The 17,834-nt window shown below is 41.6% G+C and overlaps 1 protein-coding gene across 2 annotated transcripts; it reads right to left on the bottom strand.

The window, feature by feature from the left end:
- Window positions 1-1,925: 1,925 nt before the first annotated feature.
- usf2 (upstream transcription factor 2, c-fos interacting) lies at window positions 1,926-9,659 on the bottom strand. 2 transcript variants are annotated; one of them, XM_038267267.1, is made up of 10 exons: window positions 9,244-9,641; window positions 8,799-8,842; window positions 7,336-7,451; window positions 5,546-5,662; window positions 5,225-5,378; window positions 5,062-5,149; window positions 3,958-4,016; window positions 3,206-3,297; window positions 2,992-3,120; window positions 1,926-2,197 (listed from the first exon to the last, which is right to left on the bottom strand). In XM_038267267.1, exons 1-10 carry the CDS (start codon window positions 9,279-9,281, stop codon window positions 2,108-2,110), a joined length of 927 nt encoding a protein of 308 aa, XP_038123195.1. In that variant the 5' UTR covers window positions 9,282-9,641; the 3' UTR covers window positions 1,926-2,107. The 2 variants fall into 2 exon arrangements, with proteins under 2 accessions (XP_038123195.1, XP_038123196.1); XM_038267268.1 differs by having other exon boundaries at window positions 2,108-2,197; window positions 5,546-5,659; window positions 9,244-9,659.
- Window positions 9,660-17,834: the final 8,175 nt, after the last annotated feature.

The raw sequence follows: 17,834 nt of genomic DNA, 5'->3' as shown, positions 1-17,834 counted from the left end.
ATGAACAAACATCATCATCTTCTAGATGAAGCCTCCTGCTTTGAACGTTAACAAGTATGAATAAATATTTCTGATTTCTCTCCATTGCCATTTTTTGGCCCCAATACCTGGCTGTGCAGTATCGGCTGATACCATCAATTTGAAATTGTGTGTATCTATGAAGAACTGCAGACTACTTGGATGTAAAATAATCACCATCATGGCTTCATGTCAAGCTGCTGCCTTCCTTTGTGAAGCAGGAAAAAGACTAAAACAAAGAGAATCCAGTAGAACTTTTTATTTCCTACCTGGAATGGGTGACAATAGCGGAAGAAACTTTAGGCTCTCAGAATGGCATCGGTGCCCTATTAGTTGGTACTCGCCGATACCGATACCACCATTTTAGGGCAGTATCGGGGCCCCGTTCGATACTGGAATTGGTGCAACACTAGGGAAATTATTGACTTTTGGTGTGTATATATATATAGGCGCTATAAGACCATCTTATGTCCATCATCCTGCAGAGAGAACAGCTCTCACAGCTGCCAGCCTCCCCAGTAATGCACGGTAGAGACTGACACAGCAGTGGATTTTCACTCCTGTCCCGTCCCACTCCCACAGAAAAAAATCCTGTCCCGTCCCGATCCCGGGCCAGAGTAGAAATCTAAATCCTGTCCCGTCCCGCTCCTGCTGAAATTACTCCCGCTCCCATTCAGAATGACTCCCGCTCCTGCACCACTCCCATTCTTGTTGTCTTCAATAAGATTTCTGCCAAAACATTGAATCTGAATTTCTATGAAGGTTCAGTTAAGTTCCTGTTTCTAACTGTAGTAAAGGTCAGTTAAAGTAAAAGGAATAATAATTATAAATCGTTTTTGGGTCGTGTAGTTTTTTTTGACTCGCATTATAGTGTAGGCTTCAGGGAAAAAAAATACAAAATGGCGGCGCCACTACTGGATTTGTTTTCTTCGATCCTAGTTTTTTTTTCTAGTTACTATCGGTTTGCTCCCGCTCCCGTCTGCTCCCATTAATGTTTAATCCTGTACCGTCCCGATCACCTGATCGTTACTAATACTGACTCCCATCCCACGGGAATCCTGTGACCCGTGGGATTCCCGAAAAAATGTCAGTCTCTAGTGCACATCCCAACACTTTGAGCATTAACTTCCCAGAAATGACCAAGGTCAAAGGTCATGACCCAGAATCAGAAAGCCTCCTCTCTGTAGAGCAAGATGGCTGCAGACCTGAGGTCAGCAAAGCAGCATCTGAAGAAGGACAGAAACATGTTTGGAAGGACCTAAGGAGCACGGTGTGGGAGGGATGATGATGTGGATCTGCAGCCGATGGACCACTGATCCTGGTGGAACGTATGAGACCATCGGGCTCAGACCTCATGACCTCTGAAGAAACCTGAAGAACCAAAGGTGCGTTTGGACCAGAACCCGTCTGCGAGGACGGGAGAGGCGGGTGGAGTCAGACAGAATTTCAGAAACAAACGATGCAAAAGTTCAAACATTCACTTCATCTTAAGACCAGAGGACGTTTCCCCAAAACCTCCGAGCCTTTCGGAGACAAACAGCACTCGGATATAAATACGTTTGTTTTATTGTGTCAGAATGCATCATGCCAGTGGTTATACGTCACGGTGTGTGGGGGGGGGGGGGTCAGTAAACAGAAGCTCGTTAATCGTCAGGGTTAACGCTTCAATCCTGAAGCAGCAGGCGGCCGGCGGAGCGGCTCCGTTTAACATCCTGTGACTCCCCTCCCAGCCAGCAGAGTGTGCTGCGTCTCTGTGCAGGTTCTCCACATCCTGCTACCTGAGCTACGTCAACAGAAAGGCGTCAATCAGGCCTTCATCTAAAAACTAAAAACCTTCGTCTCATCAGGGCCGCCGGGAGCAGTTTAGGAGAGAGGCTCCTCCCCCCCGATCACAGCGGCAGCCGTTGGTCATTTCTCACATTTAATAGCTTCACACATAAAAAGGTCAATTTATCAGTCGGACACGGAGGCGAGGAAGAGGAGGAGTTTTTTTTGTTGTTCCTTTAGGTCTTTTTTTTTTTAAAGCAGAAGGTCGGAGCCGTGCGCCGTTCTCCTGATGGAAGCCTCTGGGCCGCCGCGTCCGAGGCGCTCACTGAGGCGTTTCGTCCCCGCCCACCTCCACGCCGTGCTGCTGCAGCTGAGCGCGGAGCAGAGCGTTCTCGTTCTTCAGCTCCTCGATCTGAAAGAAAGCAGAGGTTTAACGCCAAACGCCGTTCATCGGAGCCGCCGAGCGGCCCGGATACGGAGACACATTTGTTCCAATATTACTGAAAGCAAAGTCGATTAAAAACAAAAAGTTTTCAGGGAAATTTATGTTTTTTTCATATTTAATTTCAATTTTTATTTTATTTTCTTTAGATTTCCATTTTGGTTTTTTGCCCTTTTTGGGGAGACTGAGTTTTCTGAACTTTTTTTCTCCATTTTATAGCTTTTTCAATTCAAAAAGTCAGAGATTTGAGTTCCAGGTTTTATCCAGCAGCCCAACAAAGACTTGTTTATGTTTAGAAAACATGCAAATAGAAACGGATGAACGTGGGGGGGGTCGTTTGGCTTCTTTGTTAGCCTGCGATGCTCCATACCTGTATAAAACCTGGAACTCAACGCTATTTCTGTAATTTGGAATTGAAAAATCTTCCTGGATGGGAAGAGAAACATCTTCAAACTTGGAACCAAAGTCCAGTGGATTGATTTTTTTTTTTTTTACTTCTTTGGAATGACTCTGACCTGGATGACTGAGAATTTAAACCAGCAACTTGTTCTATTCAAGTTCAAGTATTCAAAAATATTGGAACAAATTTCTCTCCATACCTTAACTTAACATCAACACAGCGGAGCCAATGCTGCATAGAAACAGGTAATCTAGAGCCGATTTAAAGCAAACCAGCAGCAGCTCTGTTCTGCTCAGAGGGATCAGAACCTCTGATGATCCGTTTCATAAACGACCGGTTTAGTTCAGTGTGACTGGGACTCCACCTGTTGCCTCAGCAGCTCGTTGTCCATCTCCACCCGCTCCAGCTCCTTGTAGCTCTCCTGCAGCCGCTGGTTGTTCTGACGGAGCTCTCGGATGTAGTCGCAGGCTTTGGACAGGATGCCTCCTTTGCTCTGAGCGACACACAAAGTTTCCTCGGATTAAAACGGTTTACTGAGACGTCAGGGAAAAAAACGGGTCTACTTCCGGGACGCTCACCGCTCCGGTTCTGGTGTCCTGGCTGCAGTCTGGGATCAGCTTCGACAACGTGACGATCCAGTTGTTGATCTTGTCTCTTCTTCTTCTCTCAACTGAAAAAAAAAATAAAAAATCAACCTTAAACTTAAACAAAGATGATAAAATATTTTCAAGAACACAATTAGTGCAAATAGAAGGGAGTGAATAATCTGCAGGTTTACTAGTGGTTCCTAAAATTTCTAAAAGTAGAATGGGAGGCAGATCTTTTAGTTCTCAGGCTCCTCTCCTGTGGAACCAACTACCAGTTTTAGTCCGTGAGGCAGACACCCTGTCTACTTTTAAGGCTAGGCTTAAAACTTTCCTTTTTGATAAAGCTTCTAGTTAGAGTGGCTCACGTTATCCTGAGCTATCTCTATAGTTCTGCTGCTATAGGCTTAGACTGCTGGAGGACATAGGGACCCCTTTTTCATCATTCTGCTTCATTCTATCTCTATTCTCCCACTCTGCAGAATCTGTTAGTTCAATCTCTAACGTTCTGCTCTCTCTGCTTTTTCTCATAGTAGCTTCATCTGGTCTGTTCCTGTTTGGCTGTGACTCGGAACACAGAGGTCCACCTGGACCAATGAGGCTCTGAAAGTCCAAGAGACAAACTGCAGCAGGAGAATCAGCCTAAACATCCAGTTACGCAGCATTTTTCCTGACAGACATGCAGACGTTTGTGAGAGAAACAGGAGGAATGCAAAGGGGTGTGAATACTTCATTAGGAGACAAACCTTCGTTGTGCTGAGCTCTCCGCCTCTCATCCCTGGGGGCCCGCGGGCCCTCCACCTTCCTGCAAACACACCAACAGCTACATCTCATAAAAACCACACAACAGGGTTCGATATATCGAATATACTCCATATATCTCTGCCATGTACGATAGTTAAAATGAGCATCGCAGCCATCGAGAAGAAATTCACATGACCGTCTGCAGCCAGTGGGCCTCAGCAGATGGCCGCTCACACTGAGCCTGGTTCTGCTGGAGGTTTCTTCCTGTTCAAAGGGAGTTTTTCCTCTCCACTGTCGCTACAAGCATGCTTTGTGTGAGGGATTGCTGAAGAGTCAATGAGTTAACTTTTTATTAATGCACAAAAGAGCCTTTTTTATTTTCCATTGTGTGTTTTTGCTTAGTTTGTTTTCTGGGATCTTATTAAAGGTTTAATTCTGACATCATGTGGCAGAAAAGCTTTGATCTGATTCAAATAAAATGTTTTAAATTAGAAACTAAAGTTTTAATAAATAGATCAGTGCAATTTAATGCACTCTATTGTTTATGAAGGTAATTTAAATATATCGCGATATTAGATTTCAGTCCTGTCATACATTTTATGCTGCTTCTGTTTGTTGTTGCACTAAAATAAGCCTTTTTCTATCAGAAATGAAGTAAGATATCCTGATAAATTTATATTTTTTAGCATTAATGGCAACATTTCATCATATTTATACCTAAAGTTAACTTTGGATGGAATAAATCGTGATCTAGATAAGTCATTTTTTCTTTAAATAATTACATTTGTTCTTGAATTGAGGAGGAAAAAGAGACATTTAGCCAATGGAACAAGACAATTTACATTTAAAATAAGAAAAGTACAATTGCATTGGCTTTTTTAAAGTGCATATTATCTAATTATTTTAAAATATAAATACTCATTCCATTGGCAAACTATCTCATTTACCTACTTAAAATTAGGGTAAATACACTTAATTTAAGAAATTTTTACTTATTTCTAGATGGTTTTTGCAGAGAACAAAATGCAGATATTGGACAGAGGTTTTATCACCGGGACGACGGCGGCGGAGGCACGGACGGGACGCTGAACGGATCCGTTACTCACGTGGTGTAGGTGTGTGTTCTGGGTGCGATGGTCCGAGGACTCGCCGTCTGCAGAACCTCAGAGGGACTCATCATCACGTAAAACTGGCCTGAGTTAAACAGAACAAAATGGCGTCAGCATCACGAGGGAGGTCCGAGTTTTCTCCAGCCGAGCGCTTCCTCACCTCCTGCCTGGGAGATCGCCGGGTCCGGACCCTGCACCGACACCGCCGTTCCATCGCTGACGGCCGTGGCGGGGAAGTAAGCGAACCGGGTTTCTCCTCCGACGGCCTCGGCGGCCGGACTGCCTCCGTTACTGAAGGAGTTCTGGATCACGGCCTTGAAGGGGGGAGGAGGAAGAACGTCAGGAAACGATCTCCAGCCTCATCATCAGCCGCCATGTTTCCCTCAGGAAGCCTCCAGAAGTTCTGATCCAGACGTCTTTCAACACCCCAGAAATCAGAGCCGGGGGCCCGAATCAGGAGCTTCTGGGTTCCTGGACTCACCTGAGCCACAGCCTGAGGAGCTCCGGCAAACGCAGCGGCGGAGACGACGCTGACGGCACCATCCCCCGCCGCTTCCAGGTGATCCTCCGTTACCTGGACGACCCGATAGGTCACCTGCTGAAGGAGCCAAGAGTAAATCTGTGGTTCTGGGAACGAAAAACTTAAAACGGAGGAGGAGGACGGGGTTCTTACAACATAAGGCTCAAGTTAAGAACATTTTATTAGTGTTGCACCGATACCTACGGTGGCCCTGAAGTGCTAACTGCAACTAATAATCTAAAAGTGCAACTACATTAAGGAAATCGCAACTACATTAAGGAAATCGCAACTACATAAAGCAAATCGCAACTACATAAAGCAAATCGCAACTACATTAAGGAAATCGCAACGACATTAAGAAAATCGCAACTACATTAAGAAAATCGCAACTACATTAAGGAAATCGCAACTACATTAAGGAAATCGCAACTACATAAAGCAAATCGCAACTACATTAAGGAAATCGCAACGACATTAAGAAAATCGCAACTACATTAAGAAAATCGCAACTACATTAAGAAAATCGCAACTACATTAAGGAAATCGCAACTACATTAAGGAAATCGCAACTACATAAAGCAAATCGCAACTACATTAAGGAAATCGCAACTACATTAAGGAAATCGCAACTACATAAAGCAAATCGCAACTACATTAAGGAAATCGCAACTACATTAAGGAAATCGCAACTACATAAAGCAAAGCGCATTTACATTAAGGAAATCGCAACTACATAAAGCAAATCGCAACTACATTAAGGAAAACACAATTACATTAACCTACCGGAAAAGGTAGGTACCAGTGGGAAGCATGAGACATCGCTGATTGGACGACGGCGCCGTTTGACCCTTGAACCGGAAGTCATTCTGCCTGCTGCGGCTTTTGAAAACATGGATATTGTCGGCGCCCCAAACATAGCTGCCGTTATCCAGGAATATTTTGAATCAGGACATACGTACGAGGTGATACTGGATATGCTCAAGACTAATCACCAAATTTCCGTTAGTTTGCGTACACTGAAGACACACTTAAAAGAAGCTGGACTGTTCAGACGACGCAACTTCCGGTTCAAGGGTCAAACGGCGCCGTCGTCCAATCAGCGATGTCTCATGTTTCCCTCTGGTACCTACCTATTCCAGTAGGTTCATGTAATTGTGTTTTCCTTAATGCAGTTGTGCTTTTAGATTTGTAGTTGCAGTTTGCACTTCAGGGCCACCGTAGATACCAGTATGAGGCGGCGCCCGATCCAGCTCTAAAATGGTGTTATCAACAAATACAGCAACGATACCATTTTGATTTCGTATGTCACTTGAACGCAGCCTTCTCTCTCCCGACACTCACTAATGATAACTGATGCTATTGGCCTGCTCCAGACCAATGAGAGCGGAGCAACAGCTGGTCTGAACCAATAGTGGCGCGGCTTTTTCACGCGGTGGGAAAACAATGATGTTAGTCAGCTATTATTTCATCCAAACAGTTAATCTGATCACGGCTTGTCTACAGTGAAAAGAACAATTATCTTCATGTTTGATATAGATTATAAAAATAAAATCCTACTTATGACGTGGTAAATATTTTACTACCTATGAAAGACATTTTATTACCAATTAAGGACTTAGTTTGATATTGAAGAATAAAACGACCACCTGTCTAAAAGTTCTGGACATGATGGCGAGTTTCTGATCCCGGTCCCCCAGATTTAAAGCTGAGCCTAATTAGTTCGGCCGACCTCCGTCTGGCCCACGCCTCACCTGTCCGCCATTGTTCTCCGTCCGAAACTGGTACTGAACGCCGTGGTCTGCGAACGCAGCCTGAGGGACGCTGGTGATGGTGACTGCAGACTGCTCGTCCGTCCCCACAGCTTCTCCTGCAGAAACAGCCAGTTCACCGCGTTAATAACCGGCTTATAACCAGTCTGCAGACGTTCAGAGCTAATCTCTGCTCATTTATGATTAAATCGATAAATAATGCAGAGGCTTATAAAGAGGTTCATCATGAGAAATGTTTGGAAGACCAGAATAAAAGCAGGTTTACAGGAGAAGTTAAACGTTTCCTTACTTCTGAGACGTAAAATAAAGCCAATAATGTCAAAAAACCTCAAATTTATGTTTATTCCTAATTATTGACTCACAGATTCAGGTGACCTTAGATATATTTATCAGAGTACAAATTCTAAAGTTAAGAATACAGATAAATCTTTGCAAAACAACAAGAATCACATATTTACAAGCAGAAAGACGTGCAGCTGAAAGTTGGCGTTAAATGAGAATTAGCGGCTAAATGTGTGATTTTTACGTCTAAATTATTAGACTGGATGGAGGGAATTAAATCTGTGAAACATAACTTGTAAAGAAAGCAAATCGTACAAATAAAATGCGAAAATATTAAATCTGTTAAAAAAAATTGGAAATTTAAGTGAAAATGCACAAAAAATATGAAAAGAAAAAAAGCTTTTCTTAAACATTGCTGAAGGGTATTTCTTTTCTTTTTTTTTCAGTTTTCCATTTACAAAACAAGATCTTTAAAATAACGATGAAACAAAAATTCACTCCATAATAAATCTACAGGTTTTTGTTTGTCGGTTTAAATCCCAACTTTTGCAAATGGGAACAAAAACAGAGACGACAAAACTGCATCGATATTAAATGAAATGCCATAATTCACTGAGGCTTTATTATTTATTTTAAGTATTATGATAAAATCTACGGTTTGCAGCAATTATCACTGCAGGCTCCACACAGCCTGAAAAATCAAGCTTTAAAATAGATAAAAGGAAATAGAAAGAAATTTTTTTTGTTAAAACATAAAAGGAAATAGACGTTTTATTTCGCTAAAGCAAATAAAAGGAAATAGAAAAGTTTTATTTTGTTAAAATAAATAAAAGGAAATAGAAATTTTATTTTGCTAAAGCAAACAAAATGAAATAGAAAAAGTTTTAGTTTGTTAAAATAAAAAGGAAATAGAAATTTTATTTTGCTAAAGCAAATAAAAGGAAATAGAAAAAGTTTTATTTTGTTTAAACAAATAATAGGAAATAGAAAAGTTTTATTTTGTTAGAACAAAAGGAAATAGAAATAGAAGTTTTAATTTGTTAAAATAAATAAATAGTAGGAAAAGGACAAGTTTTAATTTGTTAAAACAAATAAAAAGAAATGGAAAAGTTTTATTTGGTAGAAGGCAGCTGAGAGCAGCAGAGTTGTGCAGATCCTCTCACCTTCCTGCAGCTGCACCACCTCCGCTGTTTCCTGTTTAGCGTGACTGAAACATGAACAAAAAGCTGCGAATCAGTTTCAGTTTCCACAGATAACAGGTAATAACCAGCAGCAGCACAGCGCCACCCGGCGGCCGCAGCTGGAAATGAACGCAATGAAATCAAGTTTGTGCAAAACGAGCTGAAAATAGACGCTAATGTGCAGCAGAACATTTCTGTTAACCCTTCTTTTAATCAGAATAATAACATAATAACTTTGGTTTAACATCTGCAGTTTTTGCAGATGTCCCCCCCCCCCCCCAGATCTAACATCATCATCATCATCATCATTTATTAAAGTATTTAATCGGTTTTAAGGCGCTGAGCGGCTCAGGGGAGAACATGTTGACTAAGGCCGAGGAAGAGCGCCTGAGGGCGGGCAGGAAGAACCGGAGCAGCTGCCTCTCACCTCACTGAGCCCTCCAGGCTCTGATCCAGCATCTCCATCAAGCCTTCCCAGGATGGAAGAAACTTCAGCAGCTCAGATGGACGGAGATGGAGGCCCTGATCACGGGGACAAACACCCGGGTCATGTGAGGAAGACAGTCCCGGACACGTGAGGCGCGCGGCGGGTTGGAGCGCAGCTGGAGGCCCCAGAGGAGGCTCCGTGAGTGGGGGGACCGACAAGGAGCCTCGGCCTGAGGTTCCGTTCGCTCCGATCGGCTTTAAATCCCCTGGAAACCCGAAGTGAAGCTGAATTCTGGTTGAAAACAGGCGGATCCGCTTCTTTTTGTCCTCAATGTCCTCTGAGAGCGCTGCGCTCCTTTCTGCGCCAAAACTGCGGCGCTTAATGCGCGCAATAAGACGCGGAGTGGACTCATCTGCGCTCCGCAAAGCGCAGCAAAAACAGTATTTTAATGATGAAATTTTTTATTTTTGTTCGGCTAAGATATCAGATGTTGTTGTTGGAATCACGTGACGTTGATCCGAGCCGTTTTAACGGCCAAACTCTGTTTCTCTTCGCTTTTCTGTGACTTTCCTTCAAATTAAAGGGATTCCCTCTCAGATTGGGACTCCTGCGTTTATCTAAATCGGTTCGCATTTTCTTAAATGACACTCTGCGTGTTTTATCCCACATATTTGCTGACACTCGGTTCATCCGTGGATTTTTTTCAGCTTCTTCACTCAGGTGACCACAGAGATCCAATACGGGTTTTCTCAAAAACCACATGACAGAAATCAGCCATGTCTGCCCGGAAAACCCGCTCACGGCTCGGTTCCATGACTTTATTCTCCGTCCTGACGCAACATTTAAGCTTTATTAGCGATTCACTGCCTCATCCGTTACTTTAAGTTTTGTTGGAGGGAATAATTCAGGATTCAAAGTTCGAGGAAAACATATCTGCGGCTCCTCTGATCGATCAACCTGCTCTTCAGCAGAAGCGCCATAAGATGGCGATGTAGTTCAAACACAAAGATAGCCTGATGTTAGCTAACACAGGGCGACCAGACGCCATGTTGTGAGTGGCAGTATGATCTACTGTTCTAGACAGCTGCTTCCGCGGCTTTTACCGCCGTACGATCTGTCGCTTAGCAACCGGGACATTTGACACACAAAGCAGAAAAAGCATGAATACCGAACTTTTTAAAACTGTTTCTTCTTATTTTTTTTTATTGTAAAGTAAATAAAGACTTCACCCATGAGAATCCAGAGTGGAATATAGGTTCCAACCACCGGGAGCAGGAACAAATCAAATCAAATGTAATGATAGAAACCTTAGTCAGTTAAATAACCTGCTGCTGTCATTCTGCACATCTCTGATGTTGCTGCTATTTTCAAATCTCCATTACTGTAAAAATGTAGCTGCATATTGGTTATTTATTCTCCAGTTTTATATTGTTAAAACACTTTACAGTATTTCATTGTCTATATTTTAACTCTTCCCTATTATGTTATTCTTATACATTTTTCTAAGGTCCTCATTTGTGTGACCATTTTTAATCATCTTTCTGCTGCTGTAAATTTGCCCATTGTGGGACAATAAAGGGATTTTTTTATTCTGTTTTATAAAAGGGGTAGAAAGATAAAGTAGTAAATCTAAACTATGTATGTATAAAAAATATATCTGCAAAATGTTTTATATTCAAAAGCAAAAAATGCTTAGTTAAGCAAATAGTACAAAATAGCAATAAAAAAATTTTCTTAATCCTATCAGATTTATAGTCCCACTGCAGATATTTTAAAATCTGTCCTTAAATTCCAGCCAAACCCATTTACACGGTAACAGATAAAAACCTTTAGTTAAATCAAACATTACCGCCACATATCTGACTTTATAACCATTTTAGACGGAACTATTCATACTTGTATTATATTAAACTGAACTTCCAATATTCACCACTGTTCGGCGCCATTTCCCTTTTTCCTCTGATCACAGAGCAGCCAGCTAGCTTGGACTCCCAATAAGTCCTGGGATATCCAAGGACACCGAGGATACATCAGACCCGTCCTTCAAATCGGGCAAAAAGAAGGATGCATTTTAAGGCGGCATAACGAGGAGTCTTGTAATCCGACCAGACCTCGGCGCCGCGCTATGACGTAATCAGCCTTCGAATCTGGCCTTCTAAAGACGCAGCCTATAAATTCAAACAGAACCGTAGTCTGTTCTCACTATTTGTGATGTCAGAAATACATTGTTCTTTTTGTTCATAAATTATCAATCAAACAATAAGTGTACAAGCCCAAAAACAAAGATTAAAACAATGTTTTTGTTCCAGCAGCAGAAGGAGAACCATTGTCATTTCCTCTAAATAGGGGCGGATTTAGGAAATTTGGGGCCCTAGGCAAAGACAGGGAGGGGACCCTCTGAACTGAGAAGACAACACATAAAAAAGCCCCATTCTACAGATAGAAACATTTTATTAGAATAGTCAGTCAGACGGATGTTGGCCGATCTAATTAGGATCAGCTTTGGCTCTGGGGGATCGGGGTCCCTCATTCAGATGCTCCCCATCATGTCCAGAACTTTTAGACAGGTGGTACTGGAGGTCAGAGGTCATCCTCAGCCCCCCCCAGGTAGTAAAATAGTTACCATGTCATAAATAGGATATTATTTTTTAATCCATATGAAACACAAAAATAATTGACGATATTTTTTGCTGTAACTATCACCGATAGCGGAACCAATGAAAACGCTGTCGGACCTAGGGGGTGATGAGCCGCTAACGTTTAATCTGGGCAATGTGAAGAAGAGTAAATTCAATGAAAACTGTCCAGCCAAGAGTTTCTGCAGAACCAGGCAATGTTTATGAGAATAGATAGAATAGACATCCATTATCTGTTCTAGGTTGTGTCCCTCTCTTCTTGTCCCTTTTCTTCTTGTTTTCCTCTCTATGTTTTGTACTCAGCTGACTTTTCATGCTGTCTCTAAAGGAATGAAAGATTTTTTCCAAGCACTAAGCTCACTTAGCTGATTGCTCCTTCCTGTGTTTCCAAAAAGGCCAAAGTAAATAATCCAGTCCTTCTTTTCACTGTAGACAAGCCATGATCTGCTTATCTGTTCTCCATTTTTCATTTGGATGAAATAATAGCTGCATGAATCATGACAGCAGACAAGATAGAGCAGAGCAGGAGGCGGGGTTACCAATCTACTCGCTCTGGAGAGCAGAGTTTGCTGCTTTTAGATGTTGTCTCCAAAGTCTCCAGTAGCAGAAAAAAGTCTCTAGATTTGGCGCTAGGAGCTTTTTAGAAATCAAAGTGCTAGAGGGGTCTGAAAAGTGGCTAAATATAGCGACTAAAGCGCTAAGTTGGCAACACTGCTCTTTGCATGGTTTGTTTTCAGATGGTTTGCTGCTGTCTGTTTGGACCTTTCTGAACATGTGCAGCAAATGGACTGATCCAAGATGGTGGACACTGAAGGGGGGGGGGGCTGAGACACAATTAATATTATCAGCGTTCTGATGGCATTTTAGCCAAAGGATTTTTATTAAAAACATAATTATGTAAACAAATAGTTGTATTAGCCATACCGACTCTGTTTACATGTATGGTACTGCCTAGTATTGCCTAATGGTAGATCATGGGCTTCAGTTTGAGCTGCGGTTTTCCTCTTGGTAATCCACCTTCTATTTCTCGATCCCCCCAATCATATTAATGTCACATCAAAAACTATTCTAGATCATTTCAAAATGCACCATATACATTCTACCTCACATGGATTCAACATATATGACAGACAGACAGACAGACTTTGGCTACATAAAGTTTCTTTAATCTATCAGTAACAATTTTTTAATAGATCTTCATAATGGAATTTTCCCAATTTCAACAAAAAATCATAATTTATTCACCAGTCCGATCTAAAGACCTCTGCATCAGTGCTTTTAGCCTCATTTTAGGATCCTTGTTTAGCTGCGTGTGCACGTTTATAGAAACCCAAGATTTATTTGCTCAGGTTAGACATCAGAATAAGTTTACACACCCTATGATTTCCATTCCTTCGCCTTAAACCAGAACTAATTTCCCCTCCTTACTTTTGCGCTCTTTCTCTAATTCTTTCTCAACCTGCACTTCCATCTTCTTCACCCGTTTCTGCCCTTCATTTTTTTGTGAATTCTCAATCACCACCGTCCTCGCTACCAACTGGTCCCCATCCATCATCATTTATTTCTCTATCAAACTCACCCTGCATTTTGTCTAACTGCTTTTAGTTTTATCTTTACTTTTGCTGTTTTCTTAATTCCCTGGAAGGGATGGTGCGACAGAAAAAAAACCGCCGGTCTCCCTCACTGTCTGTCTGCTCTGTTTTCTGGAGATAAACCGGCCCCTCCCTTTTCTCACATCAGTCCAACCTTAAACAATTAACAACCAAAATTTTAAAGCACAAAATATTCTAGATCATAATATCAGTGACACAGGATACATTTTGCAACAAAACAGAGTTAGAAATTATCCACAGCCCACATAGTTCATGATATCCGCTTCACACACACACTCATGCTTTCCCTCCCTTAGTGTGACGATGTTGGGGTGCGTTTGCTCACCTCACAGCTCATGTATTTTAACTAGGGATGCACGATATAATCGGTCCCCTATCGGTATCGGCCTTAAAACTGAATATCGGACATCGGCCACCCCACCGATATTTAACCCGATATTTGATCAGCTTCTGAGTTTCTAAAGTCTAAAAAAAAAAATACTACTTCTTCTTCTTCCTATGAAGCATATGAAGATATCCCAATATCTTCCTATGCTGATATATTGCCATTTAAATACACCATATCAATCTCTTTTACTAATGAAATATTGCTATATGTCATCGTTATGCTACGAAATCCCCCGAAAATTCACCAAATGTTGCCATATTTTTATATGTTGATATATTGACGCGGTATCGATCTATTTTACTAACAAAATCTCACAAGAATTTGCAAAATATCACGAGAGTTTGTAACAGAACGATGAAATTTCACCAGATTTTGAAAGTAAAATAGATCGATACCGCGTTTTTAAAAATCGATTTGGTATCAGCATATGAAAATATATTTGAGTATATTATTTTTCAAAGTGTCAGAAATGGATAACAAAACTGCTATTTTCAATGACTACTTATTTTTGTCCAGCTTTAACATCGGTATCGATATCGGTTATCGGCTACATGAGTTTTAAAATATCGGATATCGGCCAAAATCCCAATATCGTGCATCCCTAATTTTAACCTTAGCTTTTGTCTGGTCTTGTTGTTTGTCAGCTCATAGTTTAATAAAAAAGATATCTTGGACTCACAGGACTTTATTTTACTCGTTGTGTTTTCGAGCACAACTTATTATTCTATTCTGTTTTAGTTCTGTGTGTTCAGAACTTTATATATCTGTAACCTGAGTCCACAGAGTCGCCCCCCTGCTGGGTCTCAGTATTTTAATTCAACCATCCAACCATTGTTTTATATCACTCCTTCTATTTCCTTTCATAGACTTAGGCTTAGTAGAACTCGGGACACTTAATTTAGTTGTTTTAAACCCAAAATGCAGGTTTAATTAAACAGGTTCTCCTTAGGTTTTTGTTGGCTAGCCTGTGTCCCTCGTCCTCGATCCTAACGCCCCAAATCCTCGGACGAGCCCCCAAATTGTTGAAAACCGTCTTGGCTTCCCCGGGTCCGTTGATTCGAGTGCAGGTCAACTTAGATGGAGTGAAATAAAGAGGCTTGACGATAAAGCTTCGACTGGCCTTTGCAAAGAGAGACCAGCATCAACATCAACAGCACGCATCTGCAAAGAGCACCTGTGGCCTCCTCTCCAACACAGGCTCTTTTTAATCATCTTGATCAAGGAGAATCTTACAATTTCACACAGACGGTCCCACAGATTAATCATACTCCATACATTCCCATCTTGCCGTATTAAGTTGTTTCCTGTTTTTCTGCTTCTACAAAATCAGCTCTTTCTGTGTGTCGGTCGGAGCAAGGTCATTCTCAGCCTTCCACCTGCACCTGTTGTTTTCTACGCTCTGTCCTGTAAATCTGCCCTGATACAGATGAACGTTTTGCTGCAGCTTTAACTTAGCTCTTTACTTCTTTTAGCTTAAACATGTATATACCGTATATGTTTATATATCCTAAACTGCAAAGCTGGTCTGAAAATAAGTAAAAAGTTCTTAAGAAAAGGGAATTTGCCTTTAAGCTGAGCAGCTGAAGAAGATGAACGGGATTAAGGATTTTAGCCCTAAAACAGATCTTATGCAGTAGACATAAATATATATATTTTTTTCTTATCCTTTATCCATCCATCCATCTATCATCTGACAAGCTTGTCCCCAGTGGGGTCACGAGGGGTGCTGGTGCAGTCAATGGGCGAGAGGCGGGGTCCACCCTGGACAGGTTGCCAGTCCTTCGCAGGGCTCTTATCCTTTATCAATCCATAAATCATTTAATCACAATTATATGGGAAACTGTCTTACCAGCTGAAATTAAGGGATGTTTTGCAGTGTGCTTTCTTGTTTCTCTCACTGATCTCAGTGTCATGGTCTTGTTTCTATTGTGTTACTTTGTGTTTACTTTGCTCTATGTTTCCTAGTTTTATTGGTTTAATTCCCTCTGGTGTGTGTGTTCCTTTCCCCTTGGCTCCCTCGTTGTCTCCTCTCACACCTGCTCCTTGTCAGCTCGTTAGCCCTCCCTTTGTCTCAGTCAGCTACATATGCTCTCCCTCTGCTCTCACTCTTTGTTGGTTCCTTGTCTTTGCTGTCCTCCCATGCTGTTGTCCACCTCCCTCGTCTCCCTGGCTCCTCGTGTTTGGTTTTCCCAGATGTCTTCTTAGTTCTGGTTTGCTTTTCATTATTTGTTGGATTTTTGGATTCCTGCCTTTGTTTACTGTTTTTGCTCCAATAAAACTCCTAGAAATCTCCTCATCCTCTCTGCCTCTGCATTTGGGTCTTCCAAACCAAACCCAACCTTGACACTCAGCCTCTCAGGTTCCTCTTCTTTCTCAGGGTCTGTGCTGCTTTTTCTGCTGCAGGTAGTGATGAAGAGAAAAAAAATCAGTGTTTTTTAAATCATTTCAATGAAAAGAAGAAAAAACAATAAATGCTGGAATGATTGCAGTTTATTCAAACCAATAACAGGAAGACATTGTTTCCTCCTCGCTGATTAACATGCTGCTCTAAATAGTAGAAATCCTGTTATTTAAACCATAAATAACACAACTTTAATATTTCAAAAAGCCTTTCTAGCTGCTGTTAGTTGGTAAAAAACAACATAATTTATGTCACACTTTTCACATATTAATAGATTTTTATGATTCACTCTTAAGAATAAATAGAAATGTGATGTCATGGCGATTAAAGGATTAAGACTCAAGTCCAAACTCCTCTCCACACCAATAAGAACTGTGCAACTACACAGATTAAAGAGTAATGATTCATTTGTATACTAACAAAGATTACTTTTATATTCTCACAGATGAAGATCTGATGTCATGTTTCTATGATTTGAAACCAAGGAACAAACAAAAATCCTTCATTTACAGACATTTTTATGGATCTCAGATCATGCAACATGCTAACTACGTGCACAATCGAACCCGGAGCCGTCTTGCTGCAAGGTAGCAGTGCTGCCCACTGCATCACTGAGCAGCCCACACCCCCCCACACACATTAAAACATACACCCCTCTTGTTTTATCATTTAATGTGGTGAGTGCAGCCGAACAGCAAGCACAGTGGTGGCAGGCTGATGGTACGGGATTATTAATCATGGTCCAGTCTGGGTCATCAGCAGGACAGTGATTCAAACACAGCAGCTGATCTACAGCAGAGAGACGGGAAAACAGAACCATCAAAGTTCTGTAACGGCCTAGTCAAAGTCCAGAGCTCAGCCTGGTTAGATGCTGGGCTCGGGCTGAGCTGACGTCTGTTAAATAAGACTTAAAATCGGACTTCTTTCATGAACAAAACAGCAGAGTTAAAGGAAGAAAATTGTGCAAGTACAACAGGACAGCAACTGGAAACGCTTCAGTCCCAGTCCTCCACTGGTTTTTCTTTTTTTCCGCTTGCGCTGACTCAGTTACTGTAATTATAAACGCATCACAGATCTGTGTGTTTATTTGAGCTGAGGCTGACTCATTCATTCAAGCTGCACACCCACAGCCGACAGAGAACAAGCACCTACCAGGAGCCAAACTGGGGCCGCCTCCCTCCTCTCCACCCATCTCATTCTTTCCTACATGGGCACTCAGATCAATCCTCAGACAGCTCAGTAACAGAGCCAACAGGCTGGTCCGAAGAAGCTACAGACGAGTCAGAGAAGATCCAGCGAGCAGTTTCCTCTCCTTCTATCAGGATTTAATAGGTAAAACTTTATTGCAGAGATGTTTTAATTCTTTTAATTTCGGGTGGAGTCGCCGGCCCCTCCCAATGACTCTGGATTAATGAGGTCTTTGTGTTTCATGCATTGAAGAGGTCGCTGTACAGATTTTAAATACCAACTTATTCAGGTTTTATTCTTTTAAGCAGATTTGAGAAGCTCTCCTGAATTTACTTTAAATAAACGTAAAGAATATCGTCTGCAAA

Source organism: Cyprinodon tularosa, unplaced genomic scaffold (assembly GCF_016077235.1).
Source record: "Cyprinodon tularosa strain WSP-4 unplaced genomic scaffold, ASM1607723v1 ctg668, whole genome shotgun sequence".
In the NCBI taxonomy this organism is placed as follows: domain Eukaryota; kingdom Metazoa; phylum Chordata; class Actinopteri; order Cyprinodontiformes; family Cyprinodontidae; genus Cyprinodon; species Cyprinodon tularosa.
Note: the sequence above shows the minus strand (reverse complement) of the source record. Positions and strands in the feature narration are given on the sequence as shown.